The sequence below is a fragment of the Bos javanicus genome, chromosome 8 (genome assembly GCF_032452875.1).
Source record: "Bos javanicus breed banteng chromosome 8, ARS-OSU_banteng_1.0, whole genome shotgun sequence".
NCBI lineage: Eukaryota > Metazoa > Chordata > Mammalia > Artiodactyla > Bovidae > Bos > Bos javanicus.
In genome coordinates this window covers 49,459,953-49,485,424 of record NC_083875.1, presented here as the reverse complement: position 1 = coordinate 49,485,424, position 25,472 = coordinate 49,459,953, and the positions used below count along the sequence as shown (strand labels likewise).

At 38.2% G+C, this 25,472-nt stretch overlaps 1 protein-coding gene across 1 annotated transcript in view; it reads right to left on the bottom strand.

Annotated features, from left to right (window-relative positions):
* Positions 1-2,337, bottom strand: part of TMC1 (transmembrane channel like 1) — a 114,687-nt gene extending 112,350 nt beyond the window's left edge. The window contains exon 1 of the mRNA XM_061427074.1: positions 2,299-2,337. Coding sequence (XP_061283058.1) covers positions 2,299-2,337 — 39 coding nt within the window. The remainder of the gene's footprint in view (positions 1-2,298) is intronic.
* Between the last annotated feature and the right edge of the window lie 23,135 nt (positions 2,338-25,472).

Below are 25,472 nucleotides of genomic sequence, written 5' to 3'. Positions count from 1 at the left end.
TTCTGCTTCTGTTAGGTCCATACCATTTCTGTCCTTTATCGAGCCCATCTTTGCATGAAATGTTCCCTTGGTATCTCTGATTTTCTTGAAGAGATCTCTAGTGTTTCCCATTCTGTTGTTTTCATCTATTTCTTTGCATTGATTGCTGAAGAAGGCTTTCTTATCTCTTCTTGCTATTCTTTGGAACTCTGCATTCATATGCTTATATCTTTCCTTTTCTCCTTTGCTTTTCGCTTCTCTTCTTTTCACAGCTATTTGTAAGACCTCCCCAGAGAGCCATTTTGCTTTTTTGCATTTCTTTTCCATGGGAATGGTCTTGATCCCTGTCTCCTGTACAATGTCACGAACCTCATTCTATAGTTCATCAGGCACTCTATCTATCAGATCTAGGCCCTTAAATCTATTTCTCACTTCCACTGTATAATCATAAGGGATTTGATTTAGGTCATATCTGAATGGTCTATTTAAAACAAAAGCACTGCCTTTATCAAAACTGGGCATATACACACACTTTCATGTCCGCCTGCAAAATGGTAAGAAACTGCTCATTAATACAATTAGAATTGTATTATTTAAGAAAAAATTTAAAAATAAATTAAAATATAAAAAATTAACCTTTTAGCTCAGACTAAACTGCCCTGAGACAGACATTAATCCATGCCATAACAAGCACATTTCCAAGTCTTCAGTGAAGAACCCATGTCATCAGTATGTGGTATGATGTGGGATGTGAGAGGAAGAGAAGAATCAAGGATAATTCCAAGGATTTTGGCCTGGGTAACTGGGAGGGTAGAGATGCAAGAAAAAGAGATAGGAGGCTCCAGGGAAAATAGGTTAAGTAGCAACTGTTGAAGTTCAGGAGTTTAGTCTGACTAGATGAAATCACCAAACCATATTGAGATATCATTTCCCCTACAGAGAGTGGCTCAGCACTCAGCTTCCATTAATTTATCAAAACACTATCATTGGTGGATGTTAAGTAGGTAATGGAAGCCACTGTCCATGAAAGTGAACAAAAATGATGGAATGTGATCTTTCTTCTTCTCATATATCATCTACCAAGGATATAAGATCTGATTCAGTTTAACTCAGCAGCTCCATTTATTTTTACTAGTTTTAGGTCAGGATAAGAAAATATTCAGGCTTCCCAGGTGGTGCCAGTGGTAAAGAACCTGCCTGCCAATGCAGGAGACATAAAAGACTCAGGTTCAGTCCCTGGGTTGGGAAGATCCCCTGCATGAGGGCACAGCAACCCACTCCAGTATTCTTGCCAGAAGAATCCTATGGACACAGGAGCCTGGCGGGCTACAGAACATAGGATTGTAGAGAGTCAGACATGATTTAAGTAACTTAGCACACATGCACTCAAAAAGATATTCAGGACATTTGTTTATAACAACCTGAAATCCTTCATGTCATGGACTTGAGCATGATATTCTGGAAGCCACAGAGTAAAAAGAATAATTATTTAGCTATTAGATCAATCAAATACGTTAATGAACTGGTAAACTATAAGACATTTTAAAAAATCCTCTGAAGTGGTAATAACAGAATGAGATCATTACACAACTGTCAGTAAGGTATCCTGGGAAAAGGTTTAATTTGACAGACCTAGGCTGATATTCTTTCTCCAGGTGCCAGCATCTTTCCTTAATACTATTAAAAACCTTAAAATCATAAGGTCTTCTATAAAACCACTGAAAAAATCATGGGGTGCATACATTCAACAATACACTAATGGAAATTTGTATAATAAATGCCAAAAGACTGGTTATATTTTCAAACATTATAATATCTTGGAGATACTAAATAGTTATTTTACATTTGTGGTTACAAAATCACAAAAAAAGAAGAAGAATTTTGGTTTTTGTTAAGACTCACCTAAGGAGGGAGGGGGGCAGGCAAAAAAATATATATCACTGCCTCTAGTAACTGTCATTCTCTAATGTCTTTCCTTTTGAATTATATTTATTTTTAAGGCTCTGTGGCCCTTAAGAAATAGAAAATAAATAGCTGCTGATGCCTGCTTTATTAAAAACACAATATAAAATATTGTATTTGCCAAATGGAAGAGAATTAAGTCTATGGAGAAACACATTTTACCACAAGGTTCCAGAGAGACAACCCTGAGATTAAACAAAGAGAAAAATAGAAAATTCACTCAAAACAAAGATAAAATAAGAGAGGATGCACACCAAATTTTTTGGCACTTTTTCCTTCTGTTTCCATAGTATATAACATTAAAATTAAACAGGCTGAGTGAAATGGGTAGCTGGTATTCTAAATTCTACCACTCACCCCTGAACTGTCAAGTACAAATATGAAATGACGAATCATCGTTCTTCAAATGGCAAAATATATACAGGAGTGTTTGCAAAAAGCTGCAATCAAATATTTCCTGACACCATGGTCTACAGAAAGAACAAAGCAACTCTTATTCTATGTGGTTTGGAGGGTTGCCTTTATTTTAACTATATCCAGGAAATAAATAGGTATTTACAAAGGCATTAGAGCTCTCTATAGTTACAAAAAAGTAAGTGGTGTCTTTCTTCTTCTTTGCATTTAGATTATTTTTGGGGGAAGGACATTTCTTATTTAACTATGCTGTCATAACATATATTCAGAGTGTGTGCTCTCACACTACAATTACCATGACAAAGGGCAACCGCTGTAAATAAATGTGCTAAAGTGAAAATACATTCTCCTGTGTGAGTTTTTGTGGCTATTAACCCAATGAAAATAGTGTGTTATACACCCTTGACGACTTTGCTTCTATATCCTTGGATTGCTTAGAACAAAAAGGAATCTTTCTGTCACCCATGAAATATCTGTAATATTCCCAGTCATGAAGAAGAAGGGTTGTCCGGATTCATGAGTAAACAAACAAAACAAAACAAACAAAAAACTATGAAACAACTGAAAGATGACTGTTCTCAGAGCATAAAGAAGTCTGAAGCAAGGCTGACTGAACTCTATACAGTCTCTACCCATCCTTCTTAGCACCAGCCTTTGTTCACACAGAAGATGCTAATTAATACTCATTAGCATACATTAGCAAATGTTAATGAGTATCTTCTAAAGAACAAAAGGCACTGGGGGCAGAGAGTCAGGATGAAAGCTGAATGGTGAGAGAAGGGCTCCAACAAGACAGGCAGAAAAAAGAAAATGAGGGCAGCTTAGAACTGAATTTATTTTCTGAAATTTAAAATTTGTTTCTCTGACAAAATATTAATAGGATTAAGGATGAAATAATTTATTTTTCCTTAGAAAAAGTAAGTCATTGACTAGAATGAATCATTCTTTTTTCTGCTCTTTAGCTGTTTGGGAACAATTACACATTATAGGACTTGCTACTCAGCTAGGGATATTAGATAACAATGGAGAAGGCAATGGCACCCGACTCCAGTACTCTTGCCTGGAAAATCCCATGGATGGAGGAGCCTGGTGGGCTGCAGTCCACGGGGTCGCAAAGAGTCGGACACGACTGAAGCGACTTAGCAGTCATCAGTTAATGAAAAAGAATTCTGAATTCTAGGTGTCCTCAGGAGTTTATATAGCTGCCAGGCTCCTCTGTCCATGAAAGTCTCCAGGCAAGAATACTAGAGTGAGTAGCCATCCCTTCTCTAGGGGATCTTCCAGATCCAGTGATCAGACCCAGGTCTCCCGCACTTCAGGCAAATTCTTTATGATCTGAGCCACCTGGGCTTCCCTGGGAATGCAGGAGACCTGGGTTCAATCCCTGGGTCAGGAAGATCTCCAGGAGAAAGAAATGGCAACCCACTCCAGTGTTCTTGCCTGGAGAATCCTATGGACAGAGGAGCCTGTCAGGCTACAGTCCATGGGGTCACAAAGAGTCAGATATGACTGAATGACTTAATACACTTAGGAATTTGTAAGTATTGCAATCAACTATCCACCCATGCCAATTTCTTCCTCACAGACTCAATTTATAATATTCAATAAGACCAAACACTTAAGTAATTTGTAGGTAGTCTGTCATTTTATTAAAATAGCTCACATAAAATGTGATATATGTGTTCATTTATATCCTAAGGGCAGTTGGTTAACATCTGAGTACTCTAGTTAGTAATCCACAATGGTAGAATGAAGTTTTAACATCCAAAAGACTAGTCAGAAGTACTTCAGCCATCTCTACCTCAAACTAACACTAGATGATTTGTTAAGTGAAGTAATGCTTCTTAGAAGTGAACTTCATGAAATCAAATGTAAGAGAGAGAGAACTATTGGTCTGCTTCTCTAAAGAATCCTAATACAAAGAGCATCTGCCTTCAGGGTCATCTTGATGGAATTAGACAAACACTAGAAACAATAACACAAGATATAATGGCAAGTTCCCCAGAGACATACAAGCATAAATGTCTATTATAAATATCTATTAGATATTAGAACTCTATAAATATCTATTAGAGTTCATAAGAGAGTGAGATTATGCTCATTAGGACTTTCAGGATATTCGATTTTTGCAACATTTCTTCAAATATTTCTGGAAATAGAACATTAATCAATACAAATGAACACATTTCACTACTTAATTCCATTTGTATTAATTCCAATTCCTTCAAGATCATGGTCATAAAGAACAAAGTTTATTTCTATCACTGGCCTACTACTGAAAAATAGGAGCAAAAAAGAAGGATTTATGCTCATTTGGGTTCCTAAGACTATTGCATTCACATAGTTGGCAGCTGGCTCTAGTAGAAAGAGCCTGAGGTTTTAAGTCAGACAAACTCATATTTGAGTTTTGGCTCTGCCACAATTTTATGCCATAACTTTGGATAATTCATTTAAATTCTCTATGTCTTAGAGAAAGGAAGGAGAACTAAATGTAATATGCAGGCACATAATATAGTGCCTCACACATAGCAAAAGTTATAGTAATCTACAAGGACGGTTCAAATGCTTTTATGCATAAACAAAAATTTTGCATCTTTCACCTAAAATTCTAGGAACACAGGAAGACACAACGACTTTGACCTTTACTTTAATATCTCGCACTCTGCAAGTAAGAAAATTGCCACAATGTTCAGTCTGAGATTATATTTAAGACTAATCACCAAAAGATGAAAACAAGGAATAAAATTTGACCCAAAACTTTCTGTCTCTTGATACTCTTAGCTTTACTCCTCACCACACCTGTTTATGATGCCAGCCAATGTTGAAAGTCATGCTGTCTGAGCCAATAGTCAATTTCATTAGCCAGTTTTTGCTTGTTAATAATTGGAGCACTTGTAGCACAGGTTTAAGTTGAACAAAAAGCAAGGGACCAATAGTCATTGTCCGTAACCATCTTTCAGTGACACAGAAAATTAGTTTCATACAAAAAGATAGAAGTCTGTGGACTTCGGAATGAGAGATTTTTATATCCTTTCTTACTCAGCTTCCAAATTCCTTTCTTGTCAGTACTCTGGCATCCAGAGGACAAACTATTAGGACTATGTAGCAACAGTGTTCTTGACTGGAGAATCCCAGGGACGGCGGAGCCTGGTGGGCTGCCATTTATGGGGTTGCAGAGAGTCAGACACGACTGAAGCGACTTAGCAGCAGCAGCAGCAACAGAAAAGAGAGAAGCAGTATGAGGAGCACTCAGTAAGTACCTGACAGTCTGCTAAGTCTACTAAAAATTGGAATCAGCATCCTGATTATAAGTGATTTTTTTGTTTTCAGTTAAAGGTAATCAATTTTATCTTGATTAAATGCCAGAAGGTTGGGACTATGATTGTAACTATTACTTCTTACAGAGAAGGGCAGTGGTCAAATATTAAGATCTAAATTCAGTCCTATGACAGCCAGGTGGGAGGCAGGAGAGAAAGCTGATGCTGATTAAAAGAAACCCCTTTAAAAGAAAAACAAATAAATTCAGGTGCTCATTACATTTTCAAATTCCCATAATTCCTTGCTTTTCTTTCCATAAAATGGACTTACTTTGATTATTGAGACAAACCACATCCTAAATCAGTTTCCTAATCTAGTATAATACATTTTTTTCAGGCAGTTGAAGGTAGGGCTAAAACTGTAATGGTAGCCTCAGAAGCTATTTGGCCTACCTAATGTAATCAGGTATTCCCCAAGAAACTAGTTTCTAGGTCTTACAGAGCCAGAATAGCCTCTCAGCTCTTTGCTCTTAGAGGTGAGATCTTATCACTCAGACATTCATCAGAACTGCTCAGTTTCACATCCTGTCTCATGTGTCATGAGACGTCACTGTGAAAGCGTGTGTGTGTATGTGGAAGAGAGGGAGAGAGAGAGAAAGGGAGTTTTAAAAGCCTCAAGGAAAATTTCAGAATCCTATATTTCTCTTTATAGCCCCTGCATTATTCTCAACCATCTATTTGGTTGGCCAAATATTCTTTTATGGATCAGTTTTAAAAAGTAAATTCAATTTCTATTCAGGTTATCTATCTCTTCTTGAGTCAGGTTTAGCAGGCTATCATACAAGTAATTTGTACAATTTACCTAAGTTGTCAATTTCTTGTCATGAGTTGTTCATTGTTGTTGTTCAGTCACTCAGTCGTGTTCAACTCTTTGCGACCCCATGGACTGCAGCACACCAGGCTTCCCTGTCCTTCACCATCTTCCGGAGCTTGCTCAAACTCATGTCCATTGAGTCGGTGATGCCATCCAACCATCTTGGCCTCTGTCGTCCGCTTCTCCTCCTGCCTTCAACCTTTCCAAGCCTCAGGAGCTTTTCTAATGAGTCAGCTGTTTCCATCTGGTGGCCAAAGTACTGGAGCTTCAGCTTCAGCATCAGTTGTTCATAATATTGCCTTATTATATCTTTCAGTATCAATAGGATTTGTAGAGATGTTGCTTCTCTCATTTCTGTCTTCTACTAGGTGAATAACTATATTTAATTAAAATTATTTACCCTTGATAAATTCCTGATTAATCTGGACAGAAGTTTATCAATTTTATTGATTTTCTCAAAACACAAATTATTAGTGTCAATTTCTCTATTGTTTTTATCTTCCGTTGATTTTAGCTCCAGCCTTTACTACTTACTTTCTTTTCCTTATTTTGAGTTTTATTTACTCTTCTGTTCCTTTTGGTTTCTTAAAGTAGAAACTGAGATCACTGATTTGAGACCTTTCCTTTTTTTCTAATACAGGTGTATAATGCTACAAATTTTCCTTTAAATACTGTTTTAGCAGTTTCCAAAATTTTTTTAAATCCTATATGTTTATTGTAATTCAGTTCAAAACACTTTCTAATTTCTGTTTTGCTTTCTTATTTGACCCAAGGGTCATTTAAAAGTGTGATATTTACTTTCCAAATTTTGGGGGGTTCCAGATAAGTCTTTTGCTACTGAGTTCTAGTTTAATTCTTCTACTGTAGCCAGAGAATATACTTAGTACAATTTGAATCTCTTCAAATATATTGAGATTTATTTATAACTTAGAATATGGTTTATCTTGCTAAATGTTCTATATCTACTTGAAAATAATGCATATTCCGCTATTCTTAGGCGGAGTTATATAAATTTCAGTTAGTTCAAAATGGTTGATAGTGTTGTAGAGGCCTTCTATATGCTTATTAATTTTTTTGCTTGTCTATCACTTTTTACAAAAAAGGTGCTGAAATCTGACTATAATAGCGAGTTTGTGTATTTTTCCTTTCAATTCTATCAGTATTTGCTTTGTGTATTTTGAGGTTCTGTTATTAGGTATACAAATATTTAAATTTTTTATTTCCTCTTGATTAATTTACCCCATCTGTATGAAATGGCATTCTTTAATCCTGTGTAATGTTCTTTGTTCTGAAATAGAACTTGACCAATATTAACATGATCACTCCAGCTTTCTTTTGATTAGTCTAATACGTCTTTTTTTTCCCCCATTTTTTTTCCTGTTAAATTATTTGTATATTTATACTGAAAGTGAGTTTCTCATAGGCAACATATAGTTGAATCTTAGTTTTTGACACTAGTCTGACTGTTCCTAACTGTTAATTTGGGTATTTAGACCATTTATGTCTGATGTTAATCTCATGCAGTATATGTTTCATCTTAGACACTGTCTGTAGAAGATTAATTTTATCCCTTTAATTTCATCTATGTCTCTATTTTTCCATTAGTCTCTTGAATGTGTGTAATAAGATTATAATAACTATTCGTATTTATATCATCTGTATCTGTATCATCTGGGTAATTATGTTTCATTGATTTTTTCATAATTATATATATTTTTATGCTTCTTTATATTCACGATAATATTTGATTACATAATAGAAATTATAAATGTGTCTTTATTGAGTGTTAAATATTTTTATATTCCTATAAATATTCTTCAATTTTGTTCTGATATGCATTTAAGTTACCTTAAAATAGTTTTATTCTTTAGAGATTCACTTTTAAGCTGTTAGATGGGACTAGAACAACATTTGGTCTAGGGCTAACTTTTCCCTATTGCTAAGGAAAAACTCTTCTTAGTACTCTGGATTCCTGGATTCCACGAATTATAAGATTTTATATTCTTGCTTGTAGAAAGATGAACTATTCCCAGAATTGTGTGGGCTCTAGTGATTTCTCCCTCTACACCTTTTGGAGGTTCTTTCCCCAACCACATGCAAACAAGGATTATTATGCAGTTGAAGTGTCAGTGCCTGCTCAGTTGCTTCAGTCGTGGCCGACTCTTTGCATAGAAACACTGCAAGTCTGCAGAATGCTCTCTCTCTGTTCAGCTTTCTCTTCTTTTCTCCAGAATGCTCTCTCTGTTCAGCTTTCTCTTCTGTTCAGCCCTGTGAATTTTAGCTGCTTTAGTGTCCCTGGGCTCTTAGCTGTATCTCCTCAACTCAAGGAGTTCATTAATCTCTGCATACATCCCTACTCCCTACACTGTGGCCTGGAGACTCTCTCTAGACAGTAGCTGGGGCAGTTGTAGGGTTCACCTCATTTGTCTTCCATTTCTTAGAGGCTACTATCCTTTGTTTTCTGAGGTATAATGTCTTGAAAATGGTTGTTTCATATATTTTGTCCACTTTTTAAAAATTTGCTTCAGAAAGGAGAGTAAATTTGGTAACTCAACCAAATGAGAAGTCTATTCATGCTAAATGTTCTAGCATTCTGTAGATTGAGTTCTTTTTTCCAGTCACATGTGGGAAACAGAGCAAAGCAAAACATGAGTCAAGCCCCCTGGCTGCCTCCTGGCTCTTTCTTCTTTGTTTCATATCCAATACCTTCAGCTAGTTAGAGATCAGAAATCAATGTTTTATGAAAAAAGGGTGTGCAGGCTGAGGTGAAATATGCCAAAATGTTAGCAGACATATCTGGATGATGAAATTGTGAGAAAGTTTCTTCTTCTTTAGATTATTTCTGTATTTCCAAATAATTATTATGGTAAATTATTACCACATTTACTTTTAAAGATACTTTAAAAAGCAAAGTTGTATTTTGTTTTTTATTTTAAGACTGAAACTTAGGGAGACAAAAAAATAAGGGAAATTTTTGAAAAAAAAAAAAAAGCTACAGAAAGTAAGAGGTTACTGCTTCACTATGTCTTCTAGAATCTCACACAAACTTATTTCTTTGACCCTTGCAGTTATAAACTACCCCTGTGTCCCTATAAAGAAGGCCTGGATTATGAAGCATCATGAAAAAAAAAAAAACAAAACAGGAATAAAGCAGCCAGAATTTAGCAAACAACATTTTTTCCCACAGTGTTAGGAAGAAAGAGCCAACTCATAAAATGTTTAGTGCTTTCTTCAGTAGTAGCTAAAATGTTCCACCTTATAATGGAGCTCAGAAAAATGTCTCTGAGACATTCTGCAAGTTTAAGGAGAAGTGACGGGAGAGAGTTTCAGTTAATTAACTCTACTTTCTCTTGGTTACCAAATTAAGAGATTTCAGTTGACTATTTTATTCACAGGTCAAGTACCTGCCATCATCTTCACTTAGAGAGAGAACAATACAGAAATATCCAGATAATTCATTCATTATTTCATTCAATCAACAAGAATACAACAAAGCACTAGGAAGGACTTTGTAGCTTAGCTGAAGGAACTGTCTTCTTAGAATCAGGGAGACCTGAGTTCAAAACCTAGTTCTGCCACTTCAAAAAACATGACCACAGGCTACATACAACCTCTCTGAATATCGGCTTTCATTTCAACAAATTGTAAAAGCAAATAATTTCATAGGAGTGTTGTGATAATTAAATAAGCAAAATGTATGTGGCAGTGTCTGATATACAGAAGCACTCAAATCTAAAATAATCTAATGAAATCTGGGGAACTGTAAAATAAATAAAATGTTTTTCTTTCATTTAAAGAGGTCCAGTCTAGCTAGAAGATAGGCTATGCACAAATAAAATAGTTGGTGTAAGGTGGAATGTAAGTACCCTGATATTAAATGTCAAAAATAGGGGGCTAAGAGAGAGGAAACATCCCAGGGAGTTGAAATGGTCAGAACAAGCTGCATTAAAGAGGTAGAGTCCCACTGACTCTTTAGATGTAAAGAGATTGGAAGTCATCACTCCCATCCCCAAAACATGAAAAAGCTGATAAAACTGAAAATCAGTAACTCTTCTAACATCTGTCAGAGAATCAACATCACAAAGCAGCCCCCAAAATTAGACAGAGAGAGAGAAGCAAATACAGAGAATTACAATTTACCAGAGCAAAATCTACAAGCAGAACCCCCCACGGGAACTGTTACTGGGTAGAAAATTCTACACTGTAATGGATAAATTGCTGAAGGCTCCCTGTAAACAGTTCTGAGAGTTAAACTGAATCTCTAAAAAAGAAGTAAAAAAAAAAAAAAAAAAAACTTAATAAAAAAGAAGCAGAATTGGTAAAGAGAAAGTTACAACCCCACTAAGTTGACAAGATGGGGGCTGGAATTTATAGCAATAGGCACTGTTAGCCATGAAAAATGAATAAATAAAAACCTCAATTAAATAGAGTTTGGAGACCAGAAGGGGGAGCTCTCACACCCTGTGACCAAAACAGAGCCCAGTAGGAAGACAGATTCTTTTCCTAGCACAGACTCAGCCAATGAAAAGCCATGGACTCTCGGCTTACTAAAGCCCTATCAATTTCCTTTTCCTTTCTATCACTTTTTTTTAAAATAAATTTTATTGGAGTATTATTGATTTACAATGTTGTGTTAGTTTCTGCTGTACAGCAAAGTGAATCAGTTATGCATATACATTAATTCACTCATTTTTTTAGATTATTTTCCCATGTAGGTCATTACAGAGTATTGATTAGAGTTCCCTGGGCTATACAGTAGGTCCTTATTAGTTATCTATTTTATACGTGTGTGGCTGTGTGTGCTCAGTCATGTCCAACTCTTTGCAACCCCATGGACTATAGCCCACCAGGCTCCTCTGTCCATAGGATTTTCCAAGCAAAAATCCTGGAGTGGATTGCCATTTCCTTCTCCACTATTATATATATACTAGTATGTATATCTCAATCCCAGTCTCCCAATTTACACACCCGCCTTTTCCTCTCTTTAAAAGTGTTCCCCTTCCCTCCATGCAGGAACTTGCATGTAGCTAACCGTGGCTGCAGACCCCTAATTGTAATTTTATGTAGATCCCCAATAAATCTCTTTTTGCTGGAGAAATATCTGGCAATCTGTTTGTTTCAGGTCAACATACTTGACTATGTTACTGCCAAGCAATTGAAAAATTACAGGGATTAAAAATGTCCAGAGTCCACAGAGAAACCCAGTGATGGCTGTGTTATTATCTCAAATTTTAGACAGATTAAGTGGATAAATTCATTTACATATAGTGGGTTGTATACATGTTTGCCTTTAGTACTTCCCAAGATCTAACTACACATGGTAGTGAAGGAATTTTAAAAGGTACAAATCCACAAGACAAAAGGAAAGAGGGACTATCAGCAGATGAGCGATCTCTACACCATTTCAAAAATGAGAGAATAGAGAAGTCTAGTGTCTCTAGGCAAAGGAAGGTAGTGCATATACATTTTTATAGTGAATATATGGCAGCTAAGAGGAAGGAAGCTGACTTACACTGCAGAATCCAAGGGAATATACCTCTAAAAAATATACCTTACAGGCTGGAGGGAGAACGTAGGGGTGAGAAATAGGGTAGAAAAATGCCCTAACTTGAAAGTCAACACTAGAAATTTCCTTTGCCATGCCACCTGCAAGAGCAACTAAAGAGATGGAGAAATCAAAAGCTACCAGGATCACTAGTTCTCCTACCCTGCTTTAGTTTTCTTCATAGCCCTGTCACGGTCTGACACTATGTAACCCAGCTATTTGTAAACCACGCCACTGTTCATTTTCTCCACAAGCAGTAAGCTCCAGGAAGGCAGGATCAACCTTTGTTGGCCTTCTTTAACTCTTTGTCCTTAGTGCCTGGCAAACTGTAGCAGTCAGTAAATGTTTGTAACATGAATGAGTGAATGAATAAATGAATGAATAAACCAGTCCATCAGTGAACAATAGGGATATTGTACAGTAAATTCCTACCAGTCTCAGACTTACCACATTTCCCCAGGAGTCTTGCTTGGGGCCTTTCGGTTAATATAGGAAACCTTTCCAAGAGGAAAAAAGATACGGAGCAAAGTCACAGGAAGGAGGAGGCACAGGCCATGGAGGGAATAGATAAGAGCTGTGCCCCAAGAGATGAGGGCTGCTTCTTTAGGCTCTTTCCTAACTTTCTTAGAGAAGATCCTGTTTTCCTTAACTACATCACTCATACCTCTCAACATCAAAGCACTTTTAAATGTAGCTATTGTAAATTTTTCTCCTTGAAATTTTTGATATTTAATTTCCTGCCTTCTCACTATAGCATTTGTTCAGTCTGGCAGCTCTGCTCCTCACATAACCCCAGCCTCCTCCACACAAATGAAACATAACTGCAGGGGGATGGAGAGGAACATGGCTCGGAACTGCAGGCCATGTTCCCACTTCTGCACAGTTATACAGATCATTCCTCTTCACAGAGAAAGCAAATGTCACTTTCTCACGAGTGGGATACATTTTCTTCCTAGTGGTCAGTGCTGATAAGCTCACAGACATCTGGTGCCCTCACCTATAGACAAGAGAAGTTTAAAGAGAAGCAGAAAGCTACACAGATTTTTTTTAGATAAAACAAATGATTGAAGGTCTATTAGATTAATCTCAAAGTCTATAAGCTAAGGCAGCATCATGGTGCCAAAGGTAATATTCAGGTCTGCTGACCCACAGCCTGAGTCACCAGCTGCCAGACTTGTTCCACCCAACCCCTCCCAGATCATTGGAATGCAGTGTTAAAGCACCCTTGATGTGATATTCTATGTGTGAATATCTTTGCACCACCTTCTACAGCAACTTATCTAAATAAGTCTCCAAGTCTAAAAATAGACCTATTTCCTTAATTTCTGCCTTTGATCTCATATAACCTACCAAAGAAAATAGTATCAGAGGCCAACCTCCTTTTCTAATTCTCCCAGCAAAAGTGAGCTAAGAACAAGGAGTGGGGTCCTAGACTACACTCATGTCTTACACCTACCTGAAAATGGGTCTTAGGAGGTGTCTTATAAAGCCTCAGATCACTCTACTCACTATCCACGTACCTATTCACAGTACAGTCAATCGTTCACTCAATAAATACTTACTAAGTCTTAAGTATTCTTGTGGCAGTAGAAGATATATGGTATTAAAGTCAGCCATGCCCCTGCTTTCCCATGTCTTCCAGTGTAATCAGTGATAGGATACATCCTGAAATTTCTAGAAGATTCCTGATTACAAATATTTTGCTAGCTATGACATATTGTTGAATTTTCTATTCTTTCTTTTTTAAAAAGTAACAATTTTTAAAAATGTAACGTTAAGTGAGCACACTTTCTCTCATACTATTAAAACAAAAGAAAACAAAACTCTGCATGCTATTAAACATCAAAACATAAACGATGAGACATGACACCAGTGAAAGCTTTCTAAAGAGATAGAATGGCTCCCAGGGCAGAAAAGTAGTTAAAATGATGTTACTGATGTACTTGAAAAATAAAAGCAGTCAAAAGAAAAGAATTGGTCAGAGAAAGAAGCACAGAAAGTGAGAAGCCAAAAGAGAAGTGATGTTAGTACTTATTAATCAAACAGGTAGGGAATGGAAAGTGGATCAAATAGATCAAATAAGAACTTAGAGTAAAACTAAGTTCAAATGGCAGAAGATCCTGACATACTGGTTTGGGAAATCTATTTAAATGTTACATGGCAACAATAGAAACCATCTAAGCTTTCTGATGAAGGAAGAGACAGAAGGGAATGACAATCTAGGAATTAGGCAAGGTCTGAAAAAAAAAAAGAGCCATAGCAGAGCACTAAAAAGCATTCCTTTACCCATCAATAATTTAAATTTTAGTGTAAAAATAATATATTGATATTTTCCACCCAGGTACCTGGATAAAAATTAAATTAAAGCAAGCTAAAATGAAAAAGACAGAGAATTTAAAGTACTGGATCCTAGATCACAATGGTGATATTATAATAAGGAGAAGCCACATGAGGACACAAATCTAGGGCTACATCATAAGTTTGACTGGAACTTGCAAGTATCTCCTGCAGGGCCCAGGAGATGTTTTTGCAAGAATACTCTTGCATTATTTTCTAAGTATTCTGTGGGAGGTTAGCATTATCGATATGTTTCTATATTGAAATCTTTTATGTGGAGTCAGAGAAACTCTGGAACTGTGAAAACCCGGAGTTTTTGCATATTTGGGGAGTTGGAACAGAAATAGAAGAGCAGGAAAACATCTTTTTCTTTGAGTCAAAAATATTTTCTTAAAGGCAGATAGAATTGGGGGAGGAGACGCTATTGTATTAGTCACTGCCTCTCAAAAACCAGATATTAAAGGACAGAATTATTGATTTGAAGGTAATTCAGTAAGTTCAATGAAAACGAAGTCTATTTGAAGTTAGAGAATTCCATTTCACAAAATCACCGTATTTTAAGGTGTGGACTAATTGCAAGTTTAACTTGCACATAATATTAGCTGTGGAATGAAAAAACAAAACGGACTACTCTTGCTGTACGACTGTTCATTACCCAGGAAATGTCACGGTGCTGCATAAATGAGGGACCCATTTCAGTTTAAACTTAACAGCAGACGATAGGATCAACATTGAAAGGGTAGGAAGGCCTCTTCAGTCTACACAGTTTTTCGAGAATCTTCACCTTCAAGGAGAAAGAATAGATGTGAGGAATAAGACAGATAAACCATTAGCCCTGAGGTGCATAAAAAGACTTACAGCATCATGAAGTCATTCTCAGAGTTAAAAAACAAAGATTGTGAAAACTCTGTAACACATAATTAAGGTTTTAGAATTAGAGAGCCCAGGCCAGATCACACAAGGAGCAGGATAACACATGGGATAGATGAGCCATACCATCCTGTAAGAAATTCCTTAGCTGTCTTGTTCAAAGCTTCTAACTGGTTCCGTTAACAAAAAGAACTGGGTCATCAAAAAAGCAAGAGAGTTCCAGAAAAACATCTACTTCTGCTTTACTGACTATGCCAAAGCCTTTGACTGTGTGGATCACAACAAACTGTGGAAAATTCTGAAAGAGATGGGAATACCAGACCACCTGACCTGCTTCCTGAGAAATCTGTATGCAGGTCAGGAAGCAACAGTTAGAACTGGACATGGAACAACAGACTGGTTCCAAATAGGAAAAGGAGTTCGTCAAGGCTGTATATTGTCACCCTGCTTATTTAACTTATATGCAGAGTACATCATGAGAAACGCTAGGCTGGAGGAAGCACAAGCCGGAATCAAGATTGCAGGGAGAAATATCAATAACCTCAGATATGAAGATGACAATACCGTTATGGCAGAAAGTGAAGAGGAACTAAAAGCCTCTTGATGAAAGTGAGAGAGGAGAGTGAAAAAGTTGGCTTAAAGCTCAACATTCAGAAAACTAAGATCATGGCATCTGGTCCCATCACTTCATGGCAAATAGATGGGGAAACAATGGAAACAGTGACAGACTTCATTTTGGGGGGCTCCAAAATCACTGCAGATGGTGACTGCAGCCATGAAATTAAAAGACGCACGCTCCTTGGAAGAAAAGTTATGACCAACCTAGACAGCATTTTAAAAAGCATTAGAGACATTACTTTGCCAACAAAGGTCCATCTAGTCAAAGCTGTGGTTTTTCCAGTAGTCATGTATAGATGTGAGAGTTGGGCTATAAAGAAAGCTGAGTGCTGAAGAATTGATGCTTTTGAACTGTGGTGTTGGAGAAGACTCTTGAGAGTCCCTTGGACTACAAGGAGATCCAACCAGTCCATGCTAAAGGAAATCAGTCCTGAATATTCATTGGAAGGACTGATACTTTGGCCACCTGATGCGAAGAACTGACTCACTGGAAAAGACCCTGATGCTGGGAATGATTGAAGGCATGGGGAGAAGGGGACAACAGAGAATGAGATGGTTGGATGGCATTGCCAACTCAATGGACATGTTTGTGTAAGCTCTGGGAGTTGGTGATGGACAGGGAAGCTTGGCGTGCTACAGTCCACGGGCTCATAAAGAGTCAGACACGACTGAGTGAACTGAACCAAACTAATTTATATCAAAATCTACTATGTGCCTACTAACTATAACTGTAGCTCACTTCAGTAAACATAGATTGTTTATTTAGAAAGTAAATAAATACTACCTTTAATCATGTTCCATGAGATTTCACTTTCCAGGCTGGATTTCAGGCAGATCTTCAGCTTTTTGGTAATTTACAGTTATAAGAATCACCTCACTCTGATAAGCCATATTCATTTTCCAGTATCAAGGCATTACAATGCACGGTGCACTCTAAAGTAATCAGTCTAAGACTTGGTTAATGCATTTTCCTGAGGGCCTTCTGTAGCACTCCTACAGGTACGACCCCAACAGTTCATCCCATAGGCAGCCTCTGTATCTGTACAATCCTCACTCCAAGAAGCAGCCTTCTTGGATAAAGACTCATCCAAACGAAAGTAACCCCGGTTACTTTCACTGTATCTATGTGGCCCAGGAAGAATATATGAATTTTTCCCTTGATAAATGATGGAAACGGAAGCTGTTCTCAAGAATTCTGTTTTATCAAGATGTATTTCTATTTGAGGGTAGTACATATTATATACTCTTAGCAGAAACTTGTTTAGGATAGAGAGTGAAGATTGCCTGGAAAGGAAGTAAGGAACAAGAAAATTAATATTTATGGAAGATCTCCTATAAAGAAGTAAGCTGAACTAAAAGAAGAAGTGAAATGATGGCACCCCACTCCAGTACTTTGCCTGGAAAATCCCATGGATGGAGGAGCCTGGTAGGCTGCAGTCCAGGGGTCACGAAGAGTCCGGCGCGACTGAGCGGCTTCACTTTCACTTTTTACTTTCATGCATTGGAGAAGGAAATGGCAACCCACTCCAGTATTCTTGCCTGGAGAATCCTAGGGACGGGGAGCCTGGTGGGCTGCCGTCTATGGGGTCACACAGAGTCGGACACGACTGAAGCGACCTAGCAGCAGCAGCAGCAGTGAACAACTATAATTTTATTATTCCAGTTACTCTGCTTTTATGGGAACTTTTCTACTACCTCCCCAACATTTTCTGTGAATTGTATCCTGACATAATCATGCACACATTTATTCACCCATTTGGCTGAGAAAATGGAAGCTTTAGGCACTGTAAGCCTTAGTCTTACCTGTCGTGTCTACTACAAAAGAGAGAAAACCATATGCAACCAGAAAGAATGAAGCAGATTGCAGAGGTAAGAGACAAAGTGAATTTCCTGGGTTTGCGTAAGATTTCAGTTTCTGGTTCAAACTGAGACAGACACTCACCCTCTTTTTTCCTTTGGGTTCTCTCCCTGCCCCCCCCCCCCACCCATCCCCGTGTCTTTTACCTTAGGTTAGCTAAGCTGGAATATGTTGTCTGTAACCAAATTTCCCCTAACTAATAAAATCTAAAGCTTACAAGAAGAAGTGAAGCAAGGATTGAATTCACACCCAGGTCTGCATGATTCCAATATTTGTTCCACTCCCCACACTGCCAAGAGATAAGGATATGATGTGGTGATAAGAGTGAGCACTTTCAGTTCGGCATAAACAGAGCTGTAGTAGTCAGAACTTTAAAATGGTCATCCAAACATATCCAGGGCCTACCAGATTTGTATCTGCTGAAAATTTCAGCTCCATAGCTAAGGGTTGATCTGGATAAACTGAAGAATGTTCAGTAGAGTGTCATAGAAGAGGATTAAGTAATTGGAAATGAGAAAAGGTACATAGTATATATTGCCTCTGCAATTCAATTGATACTTCATATCCTGCACTCAAACATCTTTCTCATAATGGTAGTGTTTTTTAAAATATTTTCTACTCTTTGTCTCATCTCCTCAAATAGGTTATGAGCTTCTTGAAGTCAAGGAGTTTCTATTTTTTTTTTATATTGTGTTAAATGAATTAAAATTGAAGACAGCTTGTTCAAACACAAGAGAATAAGAAGGTAATTTAATAACAGTACTGGCAAATATGAATCTCTGCATTGATGGGAAATGACTTTTCCCCATACCACAAAGAGAAGAGGAAAAATTGTCACGTACTAACATGAAATATTTGAAAGTGAAAGTGACTCAGTTGTGTCTGACTCTTTGTGACCCGATGGGCTCGTCCATGGAATTCTCCAGGACAGAATATTAGAGTGGGTAACCGTCCCTTTCTTCAGGGGATCTTCCCAATCCAGGGATCGAACCCAGGTCTCCTGCATTACAGGTAGTTTCTTTACCAGCTGAACCACAAGGGAAGCCCAAGAACACTGCAGTGTGTAGACTATCCCTTCTCCAGGGGATCCTCCCAACCCAGGAATCAAACCAGGGTCTCCTGCATTGCAGGCAGATTCTTTACCAACTGAGCTATCAGGGATATTAAGTGTTAGGGATAAATTTCCAAATTGAAGCAATTGTTGTAGCATGAGGAAAGGCCTTAGAGATCCAACTTCTACACAGGGATATTTTTCTTGTCTAGGACAATTTTGGTTTGGATCATTTAAATGTCTCTCAATAATGGTTTATGAACTTCATGCCCCTTCTTCAAGCCTTTCCAAGACCTATGAAGACATCAGACAAGAGTGTAATTTTCTCTTTTTTCCCCATTAAAATGTATGAATATATTAATGCCTAGTGCTTCTGAATATTAGCATATGGAACTCAGATACTAAAAATCTGTATTTTTGGTGAAACAAAAACAGGCCTGTGAAAACTACTCCTAAGTAGAAAAATATGTTTTGAAGGTATTTACCTTACATCATTTGACAGTTATGATAACTAAAGGGAATCCTCACACAGTCAAGCCAAAGCATACTATAAATGCAGTATTGAAATTTTTGCTTCTAGCCACAATGAACTAAAAAGTCTCTTGATGAAAGTGAAAGAGGAGAGTGAAAAAGTTGGCTTAAAGCTCAACATTCAGAAAACTAAGATCATGGCATCTGGTCCCATCATTTCACGGCAAATAGACGGGGAAACAGTGGAAACAGTGTCAGACTTTGTCTTTTGGGGCTCCAAAATCACTGCAGATGGTGATTGAAGCCATGAAATTAAAAGACACTTACTCCTTGGAAGGAAAGGTATGACCAACCTAGATAGCATATTCAAAAGCAGAGACATTACTTTGCCAACAAAGAACCATCTTATCAAGGCTATGGTTTTTCTAGTAGTCACGTATGGATGTGAGAGTTGGACTGTGAAGAAAGCTGAGCGCCGAAGAATTGATGCTTTTGAACTGTGGTGTTGGAGAAGACTCTTGAGAGTCCCTTGGACTGCAAGGAGATCCAACCAGTCCATTCTGAAGGAGATCAGCCCTGGGATTTCTTTGGAAGGAATGATGCTAAAGCTGAAACTCCAGTACTTTGGCCATCTCATGCGAAGAGTTGACTCCTTGGAAAAGACTCTGATGCTGGGAGGGATTGGGGGCAGGAGGAGAAGAGGACAACAGAGGATGAGATGGCTGGATGGCATCACTGACTCGATGGACATGAGTTTGAGTGAACTCCAGGTGTTGGTGATAGACAGGGAGGCCTGTCGTGCTGCGATTCATGGGGTTGCAAAGAGTCAGATACGACTGAGTGACTGAACTGAACTGAACTGACACCTATGAATGAAAAACCAACCCCACCTGTTAGAAGTTAATATACAAATATGAGCTATTTCTAATAGCTTCTTTGGAAAAGTATGCTGAGATTCAAAAGAAGTGGTTGATTTTGTTTTTGCATTTTAAAAGTAATGACTTGTTTTGATAATAATATTCCTAAGACTGCCCAGATGTTTGAAGTCAACAAAATAAGTGAGCATATTAAATAGGATACTGCTCAGTCTCTCAAGAGCTAGGTCTGGATGACTTTAACAGGTTATCTCTAAATGAGCTCCAATACTTTGGCCACCTGATGCAAAGAGCCAATTCATTGGAAAAGATCCTGACACTGGGAAAGATTGAGGGCAGAAGGAGAAGGTGACAGAGGATGAGATGGTTGGATAGCACCACCGATTCAATGGACATGAGTTTGAGAAAACTCTGGGAGATAGTGAAAGACAGGGAAGCCTGGCATGCTGCAGTCCATGGGGTGGCAAAGAGTCAGACACAACTTAGAGACTGAACAACAACAAAATGAGATGTCTAGTGTCTCCACTTTCCATTCTAAGATTAAGTAAGTTGGTTAATGGAATGATGGAGACCAAGGCCATTTGGATTGGAAGTTCTATGCTGAAAAGCAAATATGTATTTCCTGGTTTTCCATATTTAAAACTTTTACCAGTTTGTCTTTTGGGGACTGAAATGAGGCTGACAACAGATCAAACTGTGTTAGCATCATAGAATAACAGCTGAACATGCTAACCACTATCTCCATGGTACTGAAAATACACCTCTATGACAAGTCATAGGAACCAAAAGTGCTTCATCACATTGCTTCCCTTCATATAAATACCTCCCCCAATAGGGTTTTATGTCTCTCTTCTTAGCTTTCTCTGAATTAATCCTCTTTGCTCTGCTTATCAACTTTACTGAACTCAGAACTGTATCTAATTCACAAACTGAAGCTAGACAGGTCTCCTTCACAAAGTTGCTCCACACACCAATCCAGCAAGAGATCACTGCTGTGGACTAAACCCCTAGTCTGAGTTGCCGCACTGGAATCTCAGTGTATTTTGCTTCCCCCCATTGTCTTCCTAAATGAAAGGAAGGTAAATTTGAGCACTTACTAGTTGGTGAAATCATACATCCATTAAAGAAAAGAAGTTGAAGAAATATTCAACCCATCCCAGTTTCTCAAGAAACAAAGGGGCCCTACACACAGAAAAATAGAAAGGGGAGTTACCCCAAAAGGAAAACAAAAATTATGAAACAAACTTTTTTAAAGTGCCTAATCTCTAAGAAAGGTAGAATATCCTACAATGAGGTCTTTATTTTGAAATACCTTTCTTGGGTGGCATCCTGGTGATATCCTTTCAGAGCGTCTCAGCTGCCAGTTAACTTGAAAAGGAAAGACAAGTTGGAAGGACAAAAGTTTCAGGTCTGGCCCAGCACATTCACACACTTCTGCCTGTTGCTGAAAGTGCTTGCTGGTGCCATCCATTTCACAGTCTGAAACATAAGAAGGTACTAATTTCCTTGCCATTAAATTTTCATGAATGTTTAGTTTGCCATTTAAGGATGGAGTACTCAGGTCAAAAGGGCTGTATGTGAGGCTCATGCTTGAAACAAAACTAAACTGATCATGTAAGTGGCATTCAAAGCAAATCTGGCTTCATCCCATATGTACTTGTCTGCCTCGTTTTAAATACTTTCAATTCTAGGGCTTTATCCCAATTACAAGTGCAGAGGGCAGTGTATGGAAAGCAGTTTTAGAAAGGTGAGAAATACTGACTGCTAAGTCGAATTAGTAAATTAAATGAGTAAATAAAGAAGATACTCTTACGTGTAGAGTTCATGTTTAAGCAGCAAAGCTGACATGCATTCAGTTTAGCAATCAATCCCAATGCGGGGAAACCTGGAGATATTGTGTTCATTTTCTCAGCTTCTTTGAAAATAAAACTTTCCCAGAAAATAAGGAAACATTTTCTGGGAAATTAAAAACAATTTTTTCTCTCTGTCAACACTTCTCAAAAGAAGGTGGTAATCTTTTCTTTGAAAGGGTAAACAACAAAAAAAATTTTCCATCACTGCAAAGAAAGGGACAAAAAGTGCTGAAATTTAATGTTGCAAAGAGGTTGCCTTTTTGAGAGGGAGAACATGAGCATTCTCTGGTTACTTCGGTGATAGCCACTGACCTTGGCAAGAGGAAGCACTGTTTTGAAATGGATCCTGGTGGCACATTTACACCAGGGCAGCGTTTGGCTTCATGGATGGATTCCTGTACCCATCTGACCCTTGTAGACTATAAAGCCTACTATGTAGATTTCAGCCAAAGCAGTGTGTAGCACACCTGGAATTATAGTTTAAACAAGGCTCTGTAGAGTGAGGCTCAGTTTTCTCCTATTCTGGACACTAGATCTCAATTATAATAGTAAGATAGGATATAGCTGATATGAGTACTTACATTTAAAGACTTACATTTAAAGTTAAAGTGGCTCTTTAACTTGGGAATTTATAAGGAAACTGAGAAGTTTTGTTGCAAATTATTGGACCTATACTCTAGAGTGAGGACAAACTGTAATTTAATTTATATGAACTTAAATTATGTAAAAAAGTGTGAAATAACTCTAAATGCTATTCTGACAAAAACCACAGTAAACATAAATAAATTAACAAAAGATGTTTTTCAAGCCTTGTGTCCAGAAAATTATAAAAACAATACTATACAAAAGATTAAAAACAGAAACCAAAAAAGAAAAATAGATTAGCTCAAGTTTGTTAAAGGTAAAAATTTCTATACATAAAAAGATATGTCAAAAAAATTAAAGTAGAAAATATTTACAACTCACACAACACTTCATTAGTATAAAAAACAAAGAATTTCTACCCAACAAGAAGAAAACTAGTACCTCCAAAAGGGAAATAAATGGCAAAAGATCTGAACAAATATTCCACATAGGAAGATATACAATCTAATAAAAATGAACAAAATATGAGCAGTAATTTCACAGAAGGAACACATAGCCAACAACCATAAGAAAGTTCCAGACTTATCTAGAGAAACTCAAACTGAGACCTCAAGCAGTATGGGTATGGGCTTTTTGATTCCTTTTAGTAGGAACTTGTCAGACCAGGACACATACCTTCTCCCCTCTTTCAGTGCTGTGGGTTCCATTCCAGGTACAGTATGTTTCAATAGGCCTGATTTGCAGCAGGACAGCAGGATCCTAGTAGAGACTGAGTAGTTCCCCTCACTCAGGGGTACAAAGTAACTCACCCATCCCAGTGGAACATCCCATTGTAAATTCTACTTCCCTGGTGGCTCAGACGGTAAAGTGTTTCCCTACAGTGCAGGGGACCTGGGTTCAATCCTTGGGTCGGGAAGATCTCCTGGAGAAAGAAATGGCAACCCACTTCAATACTCTTGCCTGGAAAATCCTATGGACAGAGGAGCCTGGTAGGCTACAGTCCATGGGGTCACAAATAGTCAGACACGACTGAGTGACTTCACTTTCAAGGCCTCTCCCAGCTGTGATGTAAGCTTAGTAGCAGAGCACTTTGATGCAAAGTGAGGGGCAGGGCAATGGCTGTATCCTGCCATTCCCTTGCCTTTACAACGTGGGGTATCTCAGCAGAGGTCCCAAGTCTGGCATCTGGGTCATCAGGCCCTACTGGTTGATCATTCAAATTGTTCAAATGTATTAAAGCCAGAGGGAGTACTTTAGTCCACCCAGCCAAGGTAGTTTTACCTATTGGTAATTTAATCTGCTGCATTAATATTTCATTTTTCCTTTCTACCAACAACACTGCCTACAGGTTATAGAGGAGATAGAACCTCCATTGGATGTCATGTTCTTTTGTCCAGTCTTGCACACACAACCTTCAAAATGTGGCCCCACTCTCTGTCTCTTTGGTGAGGGTATCCAAACATGATACTCAGTTTCTCTAATCACCTAAGGGTGACAACCTGGTTTATGCAGGCACAGGAGAAAGCCTGGGTTAGACCAGACAGAATGTCCACACAAACCAAGGCATATCTAGAACCCTCACTCAGAGGGAGGGTCCCAATATAATCAATTTGCCAGTCCCTAGCCAGCTGGGAAATCAAGGGCATTGTCCCAGAGTCCTTTGGTAGTTGCCTTGTGCATTGTTTAGAACACAGAGATGTGCTGTGACTGCATTCATCACGTCACGGTATCTCAAGGTCAATCTGACTTCCTTGGCATTACACCATCCCCCCATGCTCTAGGGTGGCCACTCTTTCTACATATACAAGCTGCTGTATCTACTGAGCATCAGCTTCCTAATAACTGGGGGGGTGTCAGCACCTTGTGAGCTGGGATGTGGAAAACAGTGAGGACTGTCACAGGCTCTTGCAGGAGAAATCAAATATCTTTCCATATATCCTGCCCCTGCAAGGGCTTATTCATGATCATCTACCCATCTTTCCCATTGTCCAAGCCATAGGTTTAATCCCTTTAAAATAGCCCAACTTTCAGTACAAAGGGTAATGGCCAAGGTTCTTGAGTACCAGCTAAAATGCTCCGAGTTCAGCCCGTTGGTTGCAATAGTTTGTTCCTGTTTCCTTCCAGATGGTGTCAGTGTTGGGCTGAATTGCAAGTGCAGCCATGTGGATGGGTTGCCCGACTAGACCCCTCTGTGTACCAGGCATCAGGAGGAATTTTCACTATCCTCTCTCAACAGCCTACAGGGCCTGCCACAGGACTTTGGAGAACCTCCATTTTCTACATGGCCTTGTATTACCTGCATTTCTAGAGACAGTGGACTTGAGGACAAGTTAGTCCTCTGCTACAGGCATGCCTCTGAGTCAAACTGGGAGTTTGAGCCATGGCAGAGATAGGTCGACAGAAAAGATTCTCAATTCACCTTCAATAGGAAGGGAAGCTCTTACCATGACACGCTGTTCCTTCATGAGAGGCTCTCCTGGAGGACTGCCGTGTACACTGCTAGGAGCCACTGCTTTACAGAGTGTATCAGGTTTCTTACGCCTTCCAGAGCTGGGACCAAAATTCTAGGGATACTCTAAGGTTCTGCTGTTGTTCAGTCGTCCAGTTCTAGGGGTATATCTATTAACTATGTGGATCATGTTTAAATTTATGAAGCCTACTCTCTTAACCTTACAACTAGCATTCTTTAAAATATCTTTCCATGCATTCTGTAAATTCATATCCCACAACTTGCAAACAAACCCACCAAACTGTCCCTCAGATTTCCCTTCAAAATTTACTAGATAGCCATTTCTGTGCTAGACTATCTTTATTTTTTTAAAAAATAATGGATTCCTTATTAATGAAATACTCATTCTCTTATGCTTTTCCAGTTATGAAGATGTTTATGCAGAATCCCCTATATTCAAGAATATGTCCTGCA